At 42.1% G+C, this 20,478-nt stretch overlaps 3 protein-coding genes and 1 long non-coding RNA gene across 4 annotated transcripts; 3 read left to right on the plus strand and 1 right to left on the minus strand.

The window, feature by feature from the left end:
- Window positions 1-1,864: 1,864 nt before the first annotated feature.
- On the plus strand, window positions 1,865-9,912 carry LOC122219213 (protocadherin gamma-A1-like). The gene is made up of 2 exons (XM_042937435.1): window positions 1,865-5,002; window positions 9,853-9,912. Exons 1-2 carry the CDS (start codon window positions 2,582-2,584, stop codon window positions 9,853-9,855), a joined length of 2,424 nt encoding a protein of 807 aa, XP_042793369.1. The 5' UTR covers window positions 1,865-2,581; the 3' UTR covers window positions 9,856-9,912.
- On the plus strand, window positions 4,933-14,915 carry LOC122219179 (protocadherin gamma-A2-like). The gene is made up of 3 exons (XM_042937415.1): window positions 4,933-5,002; window positions 9,853-12,377; window positions 14,881-14,915. The coding sequence occupies exons 2-3, from the start codon at window positions 9,870-9,872 to the stop codon at window positions 14,896-14,898; spliced, it is 2,526 nt and encodes an 841-aa protein (XP_042793349.1). The 5' UTR covers window positions 4,933-5,002; window positions 9,853-9,869; the 3' UTR covers window positions 14,899-14,915.
- LOC122219233 lies at window positions 9,988-16,597 on the minus strand. Its single transcript, XR_006202326.1, has 7 exons — window positions 16,513-16,597; window positions 15,177-15,488; window positions 14,864-14,971; window positions 12,033-12,307; window positions 10,745-10,848; window positions 10,530-10,652; window positions 9,988-10,283 (listed from the first exon to the last, which is right to left on the minus strand). It is a non-coding gene; the product is annotated as an uncharacterized LOC122219233 (long non-coding RNA).
- On the plus strand, window positions 15,165-20,378 carry LOC122219201 (protocadherin gamma-A3-like). The gene is made up of 2 exons (XM_042937429.1): window positions 15,165-17,588; window positions 20,292-20,378. Exons 1-2 carry the CDS (start codon window positions 15,165-15,167, stop codon window positions 20,313-20,315), a joined length of 2,448 nt encoding a protein of 815 aa, XP_042793363.1. The 3' UTR covers window positions 20,316-20,378.
- Window positions 20,379-20,478: the final 100 nt, after the last annotated feature.

Genomic DNA, 20,478 nt, shown 5'->3' on the forward strand with positions numbered 1-20,478 from the left:
GCAGGCTCCTTGTGATGGCAAAAATACACAGGCAGTGCTGTGGCAGGAGCTGCAGCCAGAAGTCATGCCCTCTTTGATGTGGCACCATGCTCAGTGCAGCTGGCTACCTGGTCACGAAAGTGACCAGCTGGAGAGCTTTGCCTGACTGTCTATCATATGCTTCAGACCAGCTAATATGACTCTTCAACCTAGGGAGGCACAAGAGTGAGATTAGCACCATGGCACTGTGAGCAACAGAGATGTTGCTCTACAGGGGTTGCTGGTCACTGCATACAATACCAACAGTCATCATGCTGCACCTGGTCTTTGCAGAAGTTGCTGCCAGAACTCAGCAATGGCCTGGCACCAGGTGCCAGGCAGGCAGAGCTACAATTTTACCTGCCTGTGGCCTTGTCCTTGATATCTGTGTTCTTCTCCTCACAGTGACTCTGGCCTTCACCCTGTTTCTGTGGGGCTCCTCCAGCCCTACTTTCAGTCTGGTCTCTGGTCCAAGCCTAGATTTGGAGATGCTTCTACTTCAAGTGAGATTTGCCCTAATTCTACAATCTTTGTGTGGCTTCAGATATTGGAAAGTCTTAATTTCTTGAAGTAAACCCAAGATACATCTTTTAACTGCATAGTCTCTGTGGTGCCTGCAGTGCAACCTTAAATATACATTGGATTCAAATGTTTACCTGTGAGTTTTAACACTTTTATTTTGTAATATCCTGTTATAAATCAACCCTGATTGGTTTTTTTGTTGTTGTTAAATAAGGAGAAGCTCTGCAAGTTCACTTTCTAGTTTCTGTGTGTATTTTAATTTCTTTCACTAGCTCAGACAGTCCCTTTGGTGAAAAGTTTGTTTCTATTAGTGTATATTCTAAAAACTTATATTTTCTGCTAAAAAGTCCTTTCCTTGAAATATTGAAGGAGGTTTGCTGAATCTTTAAGCCTTTGGGTTCCATATACTTGTTTTGAGAAGCTGAGAAACTATCGATTTGGTTACACAGGAATAGATATTCTCTTTCTAAGAACTGCTCTTGTGGCCTTTGTTTCCTTTATTTCCTTATTTTCTGGGCCCTTCTCAGTCGTGTTCATGGGTGGACTGCCAGTATCTGGCCAAATTTGTTCCTGAAATGTTAACCTCTAGAATGCAGAAAACATTCTTCCCTAACTTTTGGGTAAATCACTCGGAGCCTCAGACATTTTAATTAGTAACCTTTTACTAATTTTGCAATGAGTAAAAGAAGGAAGGCAATCTAGTTTAAAAATCTTGCTCTTTAAGAAAACCAGCTTCTCTTGGGGGAATATTAAGTGTGATTTTAGGAGAATGCATATTATTTTAATGGCCTGTCTAAAAATAAAGATGTGGCCATGTCCTTTTCAGTTTTGAAGAAGAATATCACTACCTCTTATGTCTCTTAAATTTGAAGTCTTAAATTAGATACTCATATGACATTTTCCAGTAAATTCTAAGAGCCCAGTGTTATTTTATTCAAAATACATTACCTTTGAGTGAATTAAAGATCTTTTAAAATCTACATAATACAAACACTTCAGAAAAGTGGAAAAATAAGGTTAGGGATAAAACACATTCTTTGAAATTCTAAGGTTTCTGATATTGAAAGCACAGTGGAAATGAAATGGGACAGTCCAATTTTTAAATGTCTAGCTTACATCCTAAAAGTTTATTTATGCCTTGGGGCAACTGGGTGGCTTAGTCAGCTGAGGGACCATCTTTGGCTCAGGTTGTGATCTCAAGGTTCCTGAGTTTGAGCCCCACATTGGGCTAGCAGTTGTGCAAGCTGCTGTCGGTGCAGAGCCCGCTTTGGATCCTCTGTTCCCCCATCTCTCTCTCTGTTCCTCCCCTGCTCTATCTCTCTCTCAAAAATAAATAAACATTAAAAGAAAAAAATTAAAAGTTTACTTATCCTCCAGTTTTTTTCATCCTCCAGTCAAAAGGCAATTACTCTTCTGTGTGGCCTGAGAAACTGTCAAATGGTCAAGCTGTAGTAGCATATTGGAGGTATGATTTTGTCACTGTGATATTACATGAATATCACATAGAATGAATTTTGTCACTGTGATATTACATGAATATCACACATAGAAAGCAGATAGCTTGGAAATAGGGGGATTCTACTGTATATTGCAATTTAGCAACAGTTAGATGTGATTAAATAAAAATACTACTTTCTAATTCTCATACATATTTTGTAAAATGCTTAACTATTTCCTTGACAATAAACTAAGACTTAAGGAAAGATAGGTCAGGTTAATGAGAAGGGAATGTTTAAGTATTACCTAGGAGTGTAGTAACTGGTGAGGACTCTGGGCGCCGCTGTTCACCAGTCTGAGAGAGAGAGGCAGCATGCGCGCGCGCACACACTCACACATTCCCAAAGGGAAAAAAAATAAAAAGCTTCTTAGAACCTCCATCACCGCCAGATTGAAAACAACCTCCCTGAAGCTTCCTTGACCCTACTTCTGGACCACTTTCCGCTCTGAAATCTCCTGAAAATTCAGTTAATTTGGGCTTAGAAGAACAGAGAAACAATACCGTTGGTACCAGACTGGGAGAAAACTACGAAAGGAGAGAGCAATGGTGATTCGGGGGAAGCAGCCCAGCTGCAGTGAACTGTTCCTGCTGTGCCTTTTTCTGGGGCTGTTGTTGGAAGCTTGGGCCGGGAAGATCCAATACATGGTGCCAGAAGAGACAGACAAAGCATTCTTTGTGGGCAACATCGCCAAAGACCTGGGGTTACAACCTCAGGAGCTCACGGAGCACAGAGTTCGCATCATCTCCAGAGGTAGGACGCAGCTTTTTGCTCTGAATCATCGAAGTGGCAGCTTGGTCACAGCGGGCAGGATAGACCGGGAGGAGCTCTGTGCTCAGAGTGTGCGGTGTCTGGTGAGTTTTAACATCTTGGTAGAGGATAAAATGAAGCTTTACCCTGTTGAAGTGGAAATAATTGATATTAATGACAACACTCCCCAATTTCAGTTAGAGGAAGTAGAATTTAAAATGAATGAAATAACTACTCCAGGTACCAGGATCCCTCTGCCTTTTGGGCAAGACCTTGATGTTGGTATGAATTCACTGCAGAACTACCAGCTAAGCTCCAACCCTCATTTCTCCCTGGATGTTCAGCAGGGATCTGATGGATCCCGATACCCAGAGATGGTGCTACAGAGTCCCCTGGATAGGGAAGAAGAAGCTGTGCACCACCTCGTCCTCACCGCCTCTGATGGGGGCAACCCAGTCCGTTCAGGAACCCTCCGCATTCATGTTCAGGTGGTAGATGCAAATGACAACCCTCCAGCATTTACTCAAGCACAGTACCACATGAGTGTCGCGGAAAATGTGCCACCGGGCACTCGGCTGCTTACGGTAAAAGCTACTGACCCAGATGAAGGAGCCAATGGGGAAGTAACATACTCATTTCACAATATAGACCAGAAAATAGCCCAGATATTTCAATTGGATTCTGATACAGGAGAAATATCAAATAAAGAATCCCTGGATTTTGAAGAATACAAAATTTATCCAATGGAAATTCAAGCTCAGGATGGTGCAGGCCTCATGGCCAGAGCTAAGGTGCTAGTCAAAGTTCTGGACATAAATGATAATGCCCCAGAGGTAACCATGACATCTGTCACCACTGCAGTCCCAGAAAACTTTCCTCCTGGAACTATCATTGCTCTTATCAGTGTGCATGACCAAGACTCTGGAGACAATGGTGACACTACATGTTCCATTCCTGAAAATCTACCCTTTAAATTAGAAAAGTTAGATGATAATTATTACCATTTAGTGACAGAAAGAACACTGGACAGAGAACTTACCTCCAGGTACAACATCACAGTAACAGCAACAGATAAGGGAATTCCAACTCTATCTACGGAAACCCACATTTCACTGAAAGTGACAGATATCAACGACAACCCCCCTTGTTTTCCCCAGGATTCCTACTCTGTCTTCATTCCGGAAAACAATCCCAGAGGTGCCTCCATCTTCTCCTTGACAGCTCAGGATGCTGACACCAATGAGAATGCACTAGTCACTTACTCCTTGGCAGAGGACACCATTCAGGGGGCGCCTCTATCCTCCTACATTTCCATCAACTCAGACACTGGCATTTTATATGCCCTGCGATCCTTCGATTATGAAGAGTTCCGGGACCTTCATCTGAGAGTGATGGCGTATGACAATGGGGATCCCCGACTCAGCAGCAATGTGTCGCTGAGCCTGTTTGTGCTGGACCAGAACGACAATACGCCAGAAATCCTGTACCCAGCGCTCCCCACCGACGGTTCCACAGGCGTGGAGCTGGCGCCCCGATCCGCAGAGCCCGGATACCTGGTGACCAAGGTGGTGGCAGTGGACAGAGACTCTGGCCAGAACGCCTGGCTGTCCTACCGTCTACTCAAGGCCAGCGAGCCAGGGCTCTTCACGGTGGGGCTGCACACGGGCGAGGTGCGCACTGCACGGGCCCTGCTGGACAGAGATGCGCTCAAGCAGAGCCTGGTGGTGGCTGTGCAAGACCACGGCCAACCCCCTCTCTCGGCCACCGTCACGCTCACCGTGGCCGTAGCTGACAACATCCCAGCTGTCCTGGCAGACCTGGGCAGTCTCGAGCCCTCAGCGGACCCTGACTCTTCAGGCCTCACGCTGTACCTGGTGGTGGCGGTGGCTGTAGTCTCCTGCATCTTTCTGGCCTTTGTGATCGTGCTGCTGGGACTCAGGCTGAGGCGCTGGCACTCGTCCCGTTTGCTTCAGGCTGCGGGGGTTGGATTGGCTGGCGTGCCAGCCTCGCACTTTGTGGGCGTGGACGGGGTGGGGGCTTTCCTGCAGACCTATTCCCAGGAGGTCTCCCTCAGGGCGGACGCCCGGGAGAGTCACGTGATCTTCCCCCAGCCCAACTATGCCGACACGCTCCTCAGCCAGGAAAGCTGTGGGAAAAGCGAGCCTCTGCTGATAACTCAGGATTTACTTGAAGGCAAAAAGGAAGCATTTTCTCAGGTAAACGTTTTGTAAATTTATCTAGGTAAAAATGATTACAGAGTTTACTTACCTTTCACTTTTTACTACTAACAGTTCTATTTCCCACATAGCTTTGTAGATTTCTGTTTACAAATTCTGGGAAATTATCATTGTGTGTTTATATCCAGGTATAATTATAATTGCTATTTCATTGAAAAGGAAACTGTAAATTAACTCTAATGTAGGTGATTGAGATGAGTATTGTGTGAGATGCTGTGTTGGTTGTGGAAAGAGCACTGCATCAGAAACAGGAAGATCTGACTTTTAATATTTTCTTGCTTTCCTCTGGCCAAATAATCTTATTTTTCTGAGTTTACCATTCTCTTACCTGGCAAGGATAGGGTTTAACTATAAAAGATCCATCAATATTTATGTGACTAATAGTGTTTTCAAATTTTTCTCAGTTACAAATACTAATTTGTCCCTAAATTTAATATAGATGTTGTCTGTCAAAGTGCTATTTTATTTGGAGATGTTTGAAGAGGTAAAGATTGTCTAAAGTAATATTTTTATCTGTGTTAGGATTAAATTATACAAATCTATGTAAGTTGTAAATTTTTGTTGAATATCTTAGCCCTTTGCATAGTCTGTTATTTTTAGATATTTTATGCATGCTGAAGAGTACACTAGATGTTTAAGTAACTTATGAAATGAGGTAATAAAGTGCACGATGGAAAATTTACTGTGCAACTTGAGAAATAGTTTCAGAGCCTCCTATCTTGTATATTATGCCCATAATGGAAACAACTGACACAAACTAAGAATATATTTCATTTTAATGTGTGTGTTAACTCTTCACAGGAAATGTATCATAGATGAGTAAGTCCATGCTTTGATATACTTACTCTGCTCCAGTAAATTAAAGAGATATACCAAATATAAAAAGAAGAAAGCCAAAGCATGGTAAGGCACAAATAAAAGATAAATATATTAATGGACCAAAGATGGAAAAGAAAGTGGTGAGCCAGGCTAAAGCTGTGGAAATTCTAGGCTTGGCTTAGATGCAGACATTGAAGATCAACAGGTTGTTCCAGCACTGTAACTGGAACAATGTGCTTTGGGCTAAACAAGGGACCTGATCCACACATACTACTTGAATCTAAAATAAGCAGTTCAGCCCCTGAGCTAGTTCAAATTGGCTGCCTGCCAATTCCTGTGGTGACAACTTTTTGCAACCTGCAGACCAAGGGAGAGAGGTAGATCCAGATGCTGGCTTCAGAAAATGAACACTAAATTTCTTAGACTTGAGTTGTAATATTCATAGTATTACAGCTGCACACCACTAAAAGACCTACTTATGTCCTGGGACCTGGGATAGAATAATTTCAAAACCATTTGAGACAAATCCCTGAACCCAGGAGGGAGGGAGAATGGGAGAGAAAGTAGAAGAAAAAGACCAATTAAAAAAAAAACTCTTCTGGGGCACCTGGGTGGCTTAGTCAATTGAGTGTCTCACTTCAGCTCAGGTCATGATCTCATGGTTGTTCAGTTAGAGCCCCGCATCGGGGCTTGGGGGCTTGCTGATGTCAGCACAGAACTGACAGGAATCCTCTGTCCCCCTCTCTCTCTGCCCCTCCCCTGCTCATGCTCTCTTTCAAAAATAAAGTAAAATAAAATACTCTTCCACTTAAAATAAATGTACAAACCAAAATGTTGAAACATATTGTCTTCTAGAGTTATTGTTGCTAATGAGATACTTTCAACAAATTGTCATTTTTAGGGTATCTCCATTTTCTCTCTGAAGGCTTTAAAAAATTTTCTCTGATTCTTGTTGTATGTCTAAGTGTTGATTTTTATTTTTATTATCTGTTTGGAGTATACTTTCTATTAATAATATAAGTTATTTCAATTCTGGATTTTCTCAGCTCCTATTAATGAAAAATTTTGCTTCTATGTGTATCTTACAATTTTATTTATTATACCTCAATAAAACTGGAAAAATTACAAAGCAAACACTTAAAAATAGTAAAAGGAAACAAAAAAAGTTTGGACATTTAAATCTATACTCCTATATTACTCTTGGATTTAAGAAAATCACAATGGAAATAAGAACTACTGTAGAAAGGAACAAAAATTAAAATATTATTTAAAATTGTGGAATACAGCTAAAAGAGTCTTTAGGGGTAAATTTATTGACAAATACAATAACTAAAAGTTAAACAAAACAAATTATTTAAAATAAGTGAATTTAGCAAGCCACTCAAGAAACAAGGCAAAAAAAACCCCACATTATATCAGCATAAACTTAAAGAAAATAATAGGAAAAATAACCAAGGTAAGAGTATAAATTATTGATACGCAAACAAGGAAGAATTCTAATGAAAAAGCAATAGAGGGGCGCCTGGGTGACTCAGTCGGTTGAGCATACAACTTCAGCTCAGGTCATGATCTCACAGCTCATGAGTTTGAGCCCTGCTTTGTCAGGCTCTGTGCAGACAGCTCAGAGCCTGGAGCCTGCTTAGGATTCTGTGTTTCCCTCTTTTTCTGCCCCTCCACTGCTTGTGTTCTGTCTCTCAAAAAAAATAAACAAACATTAATTTTTTTTTAACAATAGAAGCAGACAGTAAAAGTCATACTGAAACTGGTGGGAAGAAATTAAAATTCTGTCAAGTCCAATGGTGGGACTAATATACAGTAGGCAGATGTCATGGCTAAAATTCTTTTTAAAGATTTTAAAAGAAAACCCCAAATTCTGATTAAAAACAAAGTCTTGGAAAAGGATAAAGAAAAGCAAGAGAAACTGGGGAAAAAATAAAACAACTTGATAAAAAGCAAGAAGAATGAGTGGGAAATAATATACAGAGTAAAACCAGATATTGTCAAAGACAAAGAACAGATAATCTTTACAGAGCTACAATAAGGGATGTTGAACAATTATTTAATGAGACTTGAAATCATCAAAACAATGTTGATGAAAATATTTTTAAAAATCTAAGAAAAAGTGGAGGCCCTACTAGAAAACAAGGTGAGTTGATATCAATTGTTTGCAATTTTTTCCATTCTCAGAGGAATGGGTAAAAGTAAAATTGGGGGCACCTGGGTGGCTCAGTTGGTTGAGCATCCAACTCTTGATTTCAGCTCTGGTCATGATCCCAAGGTCATAGGATCCAGCCCTGTGTTGGGCTCTGCCCTGAGTGTGGAGCCTGTTTGGGATTCTCTCTCTCTCTCTCTCTCTCTCTCTCTCTCTCTCTCTCTTTCCCTTCCTCCCTCCCTCCCTCCCTCTCTCCCTTCCCCTCTGTCCCTCTCCCCAGCTCTGTCTCAAAAAAAAAAAAAAAAAAAAAAGTAAAAATGGTAAAAGTTCAACACGGAAGAAACCCAAAGGCAAACAGACTGAAGTGGTACAGAAGTGGGCAATCTCACTTAAGAATGTTGATTTAGAAGCACCTGACTGGCTCAGTTGGAAGAGCATGTGAATCTTGATTTTGATGTCTTGATTTTGAACCCCACATTGGGTATAGAGATTACTTTAAAAATATATTTTTTAAAAAGAACCTTGATTCAAAATCTTAATTAAGATATTATCAAACCCTACCTACTATATATTTAAAAGCTTTGTTTATAGCTTATGACTTAGGGTTTATTTCAGGAATGCAAGGATATTCCAATATAAGAAAATCTAATAATGCAAAACTCCATATTAAGAGATTAAGATAAAAAGCCATACATTCATTTAAATAGAGACATAATAAAGCTCTTGAGAATATTCAGCATGTGATTAAAATCTTAGAAAACTAGGAATTGAAGAAAATATCCTTAACTTGAAGAATACCTATCAAAAACTTACAGAACCACCCAAGGAATCTACAGATTCAATGCAATCCCTATCAAAATCCCAATGACTTGTTTTGCGGAAATAGAAAAAAGCCCATTCTAAAATTCATACAAAGTAGCAAGAAACTTCAAATAACCAAAACAATCTTGAACAAGAAGAACAAAGAACAAACCTCCTTCAATTTCCTTAATGTTCCATTCTGGCTCTCACCTCCAAGCATTGGTACTGAGGTTCTAGAACACCACTCCAGCCTCTTCTTGACCCATCCCTACCCTTTAGGAGTCATCTTCAATAATGTCTTGGAAAAGTACTGACCCACCTTCTCATTGCCTAGTGGTCCCCACCTTTGTCTCAGTTAGCATATTGTATTGAAATACTCTGTTTACTTTCCTGTGTCCTCTCCTATCCTGTAAGCTCCCTGAGAACAAGAACTGTGTTCATCACGTTCACCATTTCTTTCTCCAGCATCAGTCAGGCATTGGTGTCAGGTATACAGTAGTGTCTGATAATTTTTAAAATACAGATGTTGAAGTTAAATCCTAAGCCATGAAGCACAGAAATCCAAAATGTATAGCCTTAGAAGATAAATTAGCTAATGTTCTAAATTTGATCTTATTGTCTTTGAATATAAAATAAGTTGAAGATATTTGGAGCAAGGGCAGTGGCAGCCTTGATTAATGCCTTTAGTGTTCACTAGGCATACTTTCCTACCAACTACTATCAAGGTCACATTTGTTTACACATTCTTATTAATCCTGAGAAAAAGATTCCTGACTTGAAAGAGCTACTTCTAAGGTATGGTAAAACTCTAAGATTCTTCAAAGCAACTTGAAAGTCACAAAGCTAACAAGCAAGAAATAACTTGGGTTTGCCTAAGAGGGTGCAGAAATTACTTAGGCCTCTGAGCGTCGCTGTTGACCACCTAAGAAGTAAAAGGCTGCAACACATCCAGTCCAACATTCCGGCTCCCACAACAAAAGGACTGGGTATTTGGCCCCCAAGCTTCCGGGCGGAAAAAAAAAAAAAAAAATGCAGCAGCCCAAATTTCTCTCTACAGTGACCTGGGTCCTGTGAATGCTGATCCCCACAGACCCTGAGGAATACAGAGGAATAAAACTGGATGCTGGAAGTTGCCTGGGAGAAAAGATTGCAGCAGAAGAAATGGCGGCTCTGCAAAAGTTATTACAACGCGGAAGGCTTGATCGGCTGTATTTTCTTTTGGTGGTTTTGTGGGAGGCCAGAGCTGGACAGATGCACTATTCTGTGCCAGAAGAGATTGACAAAGGCTCCTTCGTGGGCGACATCGCCAAGGACCTGGGGCTGGAGCCCCTGACACTGGCAGAGCGTGGAGTCCGCATCGTCTCCAGAGGTAGGACGCAGCTCTTTGCTCTGAACCCGCGAAGCGGCAGTTTGGTTACCGCAGGCAGGATAGACCGAGAGGCGCTCTGTGCTCAGAGCGCGCAGTGCCTGGTGAATTTTAACATACTCCTGGAAGACAAATTTAATATTTATTCAGTAGAAGTGGAAATAACAGATATTAACGATAATGCCCCTCGCTTTGGAGTAGATGAACTAGAGCTAAAAATCAGTGAAAGCACTACGCCAGGATTCCGAATTCCTCTAAAGAGTGCGCACGATGCAGACGTAGGAGAAAACACCCTTCAGAAGTACGAACTGAACCCAAATGACCACTTTTCCCTGGTTGTGCGAAGCGGAGTGGATGGGAACAAGTACCCTGAGCTGGTGCTGGAGCTCGCCCTGGACCGCGAAGAGAAGGCTGTTCACCACCTCGTCCTTGTGGCTTTGGATGGGGGCAGCCCGGTCCGATCTGGCACCTCCCGCATCCACGTGACTGTCCTGGATGTGAACGACAACGCACCTATATTTACACAGCCTGAGTACCGTGTAAGTGTTCCTGAGAGTATGCCCATAGGTACCCGGATACTCACAGTCACCGCCACTGACACAGATGAGGGATACAATGCCCAAGTCGCATATTTTAAAGAGAAAAATCCTGGAGAAACCTCAGAGATATTTGAGCTTGAGTCGACATCTGGAGATATAACAATCATAAAGAGTCTAGATTATGAAGATGCCAAAGTCCATGAAATTGATATTGAAGCTCAGGATGGTCCGGGCCTTCTGACCAGAACAAAGGTTATTGTGACTGTTCTGGATGTGAATGACAATGCCCCAGAATTTTACATGACATCTTCTACCAGTTCAATTCCTGAAGGCTCTCCTCCAGGAACCATAATTGCACTTTTTAATGTACATGACAGAGACTCTGGGCAGAATGCATTTATCACATGTTCACTCCCAGAGAACCTTCCTTTCAAGTTAGAAAGATCAGTGGACAATTACCACCGACTGGTTACAACCAGAGCCCTTGACAGGGAACAGTTTTCCTCTTACAATGTCACTGTGACTGCTAAAGATGGAGGGAAACCATCTCTGTCCACGGATGCTTACATTACACTGCAGGTGGCAGACATTAATGACAACCCACCAACCTTCCCTCACATGTCCTACTCTGCCTACATTCCTGAAAACAATCCCAGGGGTGCTTCCATCATTTCTGTGGTGGCCCATGACCCTGACAGTGACGATAATGCCCATATAACTTACTCTTTGACTGAAGACACTCTTCAGGATGCACCCCTGTCCTCTTACATCTCCATCAACTCTGACACTGGCATCCTGTATGCATTGCGCTCCTTTGACTATGAGCAGTTCCAGGATTTGCACCTGAGGTTGACTGCATGGGACAATGGGAACCCACCCCTCAGCAGCAACGTGTCACTGAGCATATTCGTGCTGGACCAGAATGACAACGCACCAGAAATCCTGTACCCCGCCCTCCCCACCGACGGTTCCACAGGCGTGGAGCTGGCTCCCCGATCCGCAGAGCCCGGCTACCTGGTGACCAAGGTGGTGGCGGTGGACAGAGACTCTGGCCAGAACGCCTGGCTGTCCTACCGTCTGCTCAAGGCCAGCGAGCCAGGGCTTTTTACGGTGGGGCTGCACACGGGCGAGGTGCGCACTGCACGGGCCCTGCTGGACAGAGATGCGCTCAAGCAGAGCCTGGTGGTGGTGGTGCAGGACCATGGCCAGCCCCCTCTCTCGGCCACCGTCACGCTCACCGTGGCCGTAGCTGACAACATCCCAGACGTCCTGGCCGATCTGGGCAGCACCAGGACCCCCGCCGACCCAAATGATTCTGACCTCACACTGTACCTGGTAGTGGCGGTGGCCGCAGTCTCCTGCGTCTTCCTCGCCTTTGTGATCGTGCTGCTGGGACTCAGGCTGAGGCGCTGGCACTCATCCCGTCTGCTCCAGGCTTCAGGAGGCGGGCTGGTGGGCGTGCCCGCCTCTCACTTTGTGGGCGTGGACGGGGTGCGGGCTTTCCTGCAGACCTATTCCCACGAGGTTTCCCTCACCGCGGACTCCGGGGAGAGTCACGTGATCTTCCCCCAGCCCAACTATGCCGACATGCTTCTCAGCCAGGAGAGCTGTGAGAAAAAGGATTTTCTATCATCACCTCAGTCTTTACTTGAAGACAAGGGAGAAGAAACATCCCAGGTAAACTCCCTTTACGGTATACTTATGAGGTATTGCTAAAATAAATAGATATGTTTATTTACTCCGCTGCCTCCATTGTTTACCACATGTTTTCTGTTTTGCATATTTACTTGTGAATATATCCCTTTTAAGGACATGAGTCCTGGTGAATTATTTCTCAGTAGTTCTAAGTGTTTACACCTTGTACGGGGGAAGAGGAGGCTAGAATCATTGTATCATGAATTTAAATCAGGAGTTAGTATTGGGTGAATATTATATTTAGTTTATCAAAGAGCATTGCATTAGGAAATGGTGTATCTGGTTTCCCATACTTTCTTTCTCCTCCCTGGGCAAATCTTCTTGTCTACCTGGATCAATAATTCTTTCTCTATTAAAAATATGAAGATTGAGGGGTGGCTGGCTGGCTCAGTCAGCGAAGCATGCTACTCTTGATCTTGGGGTGGGGAGTTTGAGCTCCATACGGTGGTAGAGTTTATTTAAAAAAAAAAAAAGGAAGTCTGAATTTTATGTTCACTCAAGTGCTTTAAAATTCAAGGGTTTCGTCTTATATTTTAACCTATGAATAATGAAACACTTTAGTTGTCTAATGCCTTCACTCAGTTGTAATATTTTTCCTTCAGTTTGACAGTGAGGTTCTTCACTTTATTTGATTCATATGACCTTCCCTATTTAAAATATGGAAATTTAGAAATATATATGTTCATTGTGTCTTAGGAAAGTATGTCATGGTATCTCCACGTAATTAAAAATCCCACTGACTTTTAAAGTAGCTCTGTGTTGGGGCGCCTGGGTAGCTCAGTCAGTTAAGTGTCTGACTTTGGCTCAGGCCATGATCTCACAGTTCATAGGTTCGAGCCCTGCAATGGGCTCTGTGCTGACAGCTCAAAGCCTGGAACCTGCTTCAGATTCTGTGTCTCCCTCTCTCTCTGCCCCTCCCCAACTCACCCTCTGTCTCTCAAAAATGAATGTATGTTTAAAAAAAAGTATTTAAAGTAGCTCTGTGTTGGTTGATGAAGTGATTGAATTCTTGTTTGCTCTATAATAAATGGGTAGTGCAATAGTAAACACATTTCTCTTTGATATTTTTATTTTCTCATATCTGGAAACCATATTTACTTTTTATCTTTAAAAATAATATGTCCTCAAGGGATTCAGAGGCTATATCAAATAATAGCCCTTAAAGATCCTTCTTATACATCTCTCTTCTCAAAGATTCCTTCTCAGAACAACTGTTAAAAATATTTCCAATCCCTCACCTAACTTCAGTCTCCCTCACAACCACTGTCTTCCTTCCTCATTCCTCTTTCTATGTTGGCTTTTAGTGTTTCAGTTATGTTTTTAATAATGAAGGACAAAAAAATACACTAATATTCTATGTAACTGGGATCACTTTAAATTGTGATTTGGAAGCAATCATATACTGAGTATTGTATTTAATGGTATTATCATCTTTCAAGGTGCTGTGATTTTTTATTATATTTTAGGGCATTTGAGGAGAGTTGATCTCAGTCAATGCAGTCTCTTGTGTTTATTACTATTACATAATTCTCTATGAGCTAAAACTGGAACTCACTGTGGAATAATACATCATAACATCTTTACTTCTAAGTAATAAAGTTTAAACTGAGGAAAATTAAAGACAAAGTTTCTTTTAGTGTGTATAGTACCTTTTCACAAGAATAAATGCCTTATGGATAAGTTTATAACACTGCATAATTGAAATGACAAATATATTTCTATTTCTGTGTTTGGAGAGGAAAACAAATACAGAGAAAAGGTTTCTGGAACATAAAACAAAAGTTTATCTCTACTAGTTTCAGTTTTGGTGTTTAAAAACCACCTTTACTCTAGATTTAGACAAAGTGAACTACTTCCAGTACTCTGAAGTTGTGTGATTTCTCTCTCACATCTAGAAATTGCCATACTGTTGTCTCTCATATCCAGGCCTTTTCCCTGATCCACTTTTCTCATGTTTCTTGGGAAAGCCTTTGTTAACCTCCAGGGCCAGCTTGGAAGCCCTCCCATTACCTTTGGTTTCTTCCATTATGGTAATTATCTCAGTGCACTGGAATTCCTTGTTTGATTTTATATCTACCTAGCTGTGGGGAGGAAGTTGTTATGTTCATATCATTTACCTTGAATCCTCACATATTGTCTAACACCCAATTATGTTTAATGAATGGGTTCAATTACAGATATTGAAACTAAGATGTCAAGCTATCAAGGACAAACTTTAATGAGTATAACCTATAAATATAGCTGATATTTCTGTGTGGTTTTTAAACTTTAAACATTTCAAAACAGTAACTCCAGCATGTTTGAAGCAATATTAGTGGTCTTAAGGTTAGAGCATGGCTTCCTAAGGAACATACTTTAACATATATCATACTTTAACATATAACAATTGAACTGTGTGAAATAGACACCAATCCCATTATCTCTGATACAGAAGATTTCGGGTGTTGGGAAACTTAAAAATCACTAACTTGGGTTTATCTGAAAGGGTGCAGTAAACCATTAGGCCTCTGAGTGTCGCTGCTGACCACTCAAGGAGGAAAACGGGGCTGGCGAGCTTGTCCACCATTTCCTTGTTCCTAAAAAGCAAAGAACCAGTCAATCAGACTCCAGAAGATCCGAGCTGCTACAAAGCTCATCCTGTCAGTCAACCAGCTCTGTGACCCATAAAATAGGACCATAAAAGGCTTAGTTCCTTGAAAACAAATAAGATTTGAGTCCATCGTGGGTAGTTGGAACGGAATTCACAGAAAATAATTCACCAAAGAAGAAATGACTAAATACCTGAGATTCAGACACTGCAGAGGATTGGCCCTGCTGTTTGTGCTTCTGTGGACGCTATGCAAGACTGGATCCGGGCAGATCCACTACTCTGTGCAAGAGGAACTGGACAAAGGTTCCTTTGTGGGCAACATCTCCAAGAACCTGGGATTGGAGCCCTGGGAGCTGGCGGAGCGTGGAGTCCGCATCATCTCTAGAGGTAGGACGCAGCTCTTTGCTCTGAACCTGCGAAGCGGCAGCTTGGTCACCGCAAGCAGGATAGACCGGGAGGAGCTCTGCGCTCAGAGCGCGCTGTGTCTTGTAAAATTTAACGTCCTTGTAGAAGACAAATTGAAAATTTTTGAAGTAGAAATAGAAATTAAAGACATTAATGATAATGCTCCTGATTTTCTAGCAGAGAAATTGGAAATAAAAATTGGCGAACTAGCGGCTCCTGGAACTCGATTTCCACTTAAGACTGCATTTGACCCAGATGTGGGCATGAACTCCCTTCAGAACTACCATCTCCGCCCCAATGACTACTTTTCTCTGACTGTGAAGCATGTCTCTGATGGGACCAAGTACCCAGAGCTGGTGTTGGAGAGGGCTCTGGACCGTGAACAAAAGAAAGTTCATCAGCTTGTCCTCATTGCTTCTGATGGTGGGAATCCTGTCCACTCTGGCAACTTGTACATCCAAGTGATAGTTTTGGATGCAAATGACAACCCACCAGTATTTACTCAATCTGAGTATCAATTAAGTATTCAAGAGAACTTGCCAGTGGGTACCACACTGCTCACAGTGAATGCCACTGACCCTGATGAAGGATTCAATGCTCAAGTGTCCTATATTCTAGATAAAATGCCTGGGAAAGTCGCTGAGATTTTTTATCTCAATTCAGTGACTGGAGATATATCAATATTAAAAAGTCTAGATTATGAGGATGCTATGTTCTATGAAATTAAAATTGAAGCACAAGATGGACCTGGTCTCCTTTCAAGAGCTAAGATTTTAGTCACAGTTCTGGATGTGAATGACAATGCCCCAGAAGTAACAATCACTTCTCTCACTGAATCAGTCCCAGAAGAGGCTACTGCTGGAAGAGAAATTGCCCTTATCAATGTGCATGACCGAGATTCTGGGCAAAATGGACAAGTCACAGTTTTTGTCCTGGGAAATGTGCCATTTAATTTAGAAAAATCAATAGACCAGTATTACCGCTTAGTGACAGCCAGATCTCTGGATCGTGAACAGGTGTCTGAATATAACATCACTCTCAGAGCCACAGATGGAGGAAGCCCCCCACTGTCCACGAACATTCATATCACTCTGCATGTTGCAGACATCAATGACAACCCACCTGCTTTCAGTCAGGCCTCCTATTCGGCCTACATTCCTGAAAACAACCCCAGGGGAGCTTCCATCTTCTGTGTGACCGCCCAGGATCCCGACAGCATCCAGAACGCCCACATCACTTTCGCACTGACTGAGGATACCATCCAGGGGGCGCCTCTATCCACTTATGTCTCCATCAATTCCGACACCGGTGTCCTGTATGCTCTCCGTTCCTTTGACTACGAGCAGGTTAGAGACCTGAAGCTATTGGTGACAGCCAGTGACAGTGGGGACCCACCCCTCAGCAGCAATGTGTCACTGAGCATATTCGTGCTGGACCAGAACGACAATGCTCCAGAAATCCTGTATCCCGCTCTCCCCACTGATGGTTCCACAGGCGTGGAGCTGGCGCCCAGATCAGCAGAGCCCGGATACCTGGTGACCAAGGTGGTGGCGGTGGACAGAGACTCTGGCCAGAACGCCTGGCTGTCCTACCGTCTACTCAAGGCCAGCGAGCCAGGGCTCTTCACGGTGGGGCTGCACACGGGCGAGGTGCGCACTGCACGGGCCCTAATGGACAGAGATGCGCTCAAGCAAAGCCTAGTGGTGGCGGTGCAAGACCACGGCCAGCCCCCTCTCTCGGCCACCGTTACGCTCACCGTGGCCGTAGCTGACAACATCCCAGATGTCCTGGCCGATCTGGGCAGCATCAGGACCGCCACCGACCCAGACGATTCTGACCTCACACTGTACCTGGTGGTGGCGGTGGCTGCAGTCTCCTGCATCTTTCTGGCCTTTGTGATCGTGCTGCTGGGACTCAGGCTGAGGCGCTGGCACTCGTCCCGTCTGCTCCAGGCTGCGGGGGTTGGATTGGCTGGCGTGCCCGCCACGCACTTTGTGGGCGTGGATGGGGTGCGCACTTTCCTGCAGACCTATTCCCAGGAGGTCTCCCTCAGGGCGGACTCCCGGGAGAGTCACGTGATCTTCCCCCAGCCCAACTATGCCGACACGCTCCTCAGCGGAGAAAGCTGTGGGAAAAGCGAGTCTTTCCTGGTATCTCAAGATTTACTGGAAACGAAAGGAGACCCCAACCTACTCGAGGTAGGTTTATTTCTTTATTGGAATATTAAAAAGAACAGTTATGCCAGTGTGATTTTATAAAGATTTAATATACATTTATTTGAAAATAAAGCAACATGGTAGTCATTAGTTCTGTTGTTTAAATAATTAGTTCCTCTCTTCTTTTGGGCGGTTGGTAGAGCGGATCTTCCTGACTTGGTTATGACCGAATGGGTCTAGGTAACTAGTTCTGGCCAATATATTGTAAATGAAGGTAATATGTGCTTCTCCCTGGGGAAAGCTCCCGATGGCATTGCAAGAATTTCCAGATCTCTAAGTTATTTTTTGAAATTGTGACTCTTCCTTCTACCTTACTGCTTGAATAACTACACCAAGAAAGAGCCCTGTGGTTGTCCTACATTGATGTGTGTACCTGTGATAAATAGACCTTCTTCATCTTAACTGCCTGTGATTTGAAGTTTGTCACTCCAACTACTTAGCTTATCCTGACTGATACAAGTAAAAAATATGAATACTAGGTATTTTAGTCTCCAATAAAATGATGCTCAGCTCCTACCAAGCCAGGCCAAACTCTTCATCTCAATGACATAAAAATTGTTGGGTAAAAAAATGTACAGATTGGTCAAATGGTTTTACCTGTCCTGTAGTCCTTACTATGTATACCGAAAGTATGTGTGGGTGATTGTGTGCACTCATACTGATTTCAGCCTTTTGCTTGAAGGTGGGAAGGTCAATTGCCTAAATCATTATGAGTCTTGGAGTGGCATGTCTTGTCCTTTGAGAAGGATTTTTTAAAAATGCAAGGATATATGTCTCAGCCTCAGCAGGAGATTTCCGGACCAGCCACTCCAACAATGGAATAGGAGTCCTACAAGTCTTTTGAGCCAGAAATTGTTGGCCTATTTTGATATTTATGAAATTATATTCACCCATGAAATCACCTCAGAGAGTCAAACAAAATGAGACCAAATATATTTCATTAGAATTCAAATAAAGGAACTAATATCTCCCTCAATATATTAGAAAGAGATATATTCAAGAGTGTGAGACGTGGGGCATGAGCAAAATAACTGAGAGCAGAGAAAGGTATATTTTCACTCAAACGTGCAATACAGTACAGGAAAAAAGGCCCATAATCTTCAAAATACCTCCTTTAAGGAAAAATCTTTATAATACTAGTATCACTTTCCTCATAAAGAGAAAAATTATTAAATGGATAGTGCCACGGGAACTCTAGATACTCAAAGAGAATTTTCTAAGAATCCTATATAAAACAAAGCCTAAATATTAGATAAATAACATTTATCTAAATATTGTGAAAGTGTACAGATAGTACAAAGGCAGTACAATTTCTATCTACTTGTATTGATAATGAAAAATCTCAGATATTCCATTTTCACCATACAGGACTTAAAAATTTTTTTTAGAAGTTATTTATTTTTGAGAGAGAGAGACACAGAACCCAAGAGGGGGAGGGCAGAGAGAAAGGCAGACACAGTATCAGAAGGAGGCTTCAGGCTCTAAGCTGTCAGTGTAGAGCCCAATGCGGGCTCGAACTCACGAGCCGAGTCGTGAGATCATGACCTGAGCCGAAGTCTGAGATCATGACCTGAGCCGAAGTCAGATGCTCAACCGACTGAGCCATCCAGGTGCCCCCACCAAAAACTACATTTAAAAGGATGGGCAAGAATTCATTACAACAGAAAGGTGGAGGATTTATGGCAAAAGGAACAGAAAATATAAAGTCATGAGGTAGAGAAAAAAATGAAAATAACATCTTCGGAGAATAGATAATCATCTGTTTTGACTGGGGTGTAATATGAGTATGGTGGGTGCAAAGCAGTGGAATAAATCACTACATTGGTATATAATTTGGCAGTGCATTTGAAATAAAGGTATTTGCTTTAGTTACCCAATATGAGTTCAAAGATCAAAGGCTAAGTTCCAAAATGAAGTGTCTAAGGATTCTCAATGCCTCTCCAATATTTACTAGTGATCAAGTCAAATTCATTGGTATAAATTCAATGGTATAAATGGTATAAATCAGCTGGAGCTCAGTATTGGGATTATGGAGGTTATATATACATTAATATAGTAAAAAGCACTGATTGCATAAAAATAAGTAAAATAAATCTTTCACAAGATTCAGCTCTATAAAAGCAGGTGTACTAAATTAGTCACTTTAAAATATTAGGCTGTGCTGTGCTGTACTTAATGGGAAGATTACCTATGTTTTAAAAAATTGAGCAATATATTAAAATAAGTCTAGGGTCTTGATTCACTCTTTTTTTGCAAAGACTGTATCTTTGAAAAATATTACTGAGTTGATAACGTATTTATGGAGAGAGTTAAAATAAGGGAGGTTATGCATTTTACAAAAATGTAAGGATCATAGTATCCGCTCAAATGTGGGTAAAAAGCCAGTAATTTTTTGGTTACATCCATACTAGTCATGCCAGTGTTTGTAAATACAGTGGAATCATTAAAGATATTTTTGCCCCCAAAACTGAAAAAAAAAAAAAATGGTTGTATGCCATGTGAAATTTTTTAATACAAAAAATAATGTAAAATTATGGCAACACTTATGAAATAATAAAGATAGAAAATATCCAATTTAGAGGAGAAAAATGAGTATTTGGTTTTTTTACACCAAATAAAAAGACAACATACATAAAGAGCTTACCCTTTGAGAGTAAATGGCTCCACAATATGCAATTCTCCCAGACAACCTCCGAGCGCCGCTGTTGACCGAAGGGAAGAAAGGGGTTCTCCGTTCTGCGTGAAAGTAGGGCAGTGTTTTCCTGCTTTGTCTTGCGCACATCAGAACGCGGAGGCAGCGCCAGTGCACCCACCAGTTCCTGACAAACAAGTCCTACCCTCAAATCACAAAAGTCTAGGTGCTGTCACTGAT

The sequence above is a fragment of the Panthera leo genome, chromosome A1, assembly GCF_018350215.1.
Source record: "Panthera leo isolate Ple1 chromosome A1, P.leo_Ple1_pat1.1, whole genome shotgun sequence".
NCBI classification, from domain to species: Eukaryota; Metazoa; Chordata; class Mammalia; order Carnivora; family Felidae; genus Panthera; species Panthera leo.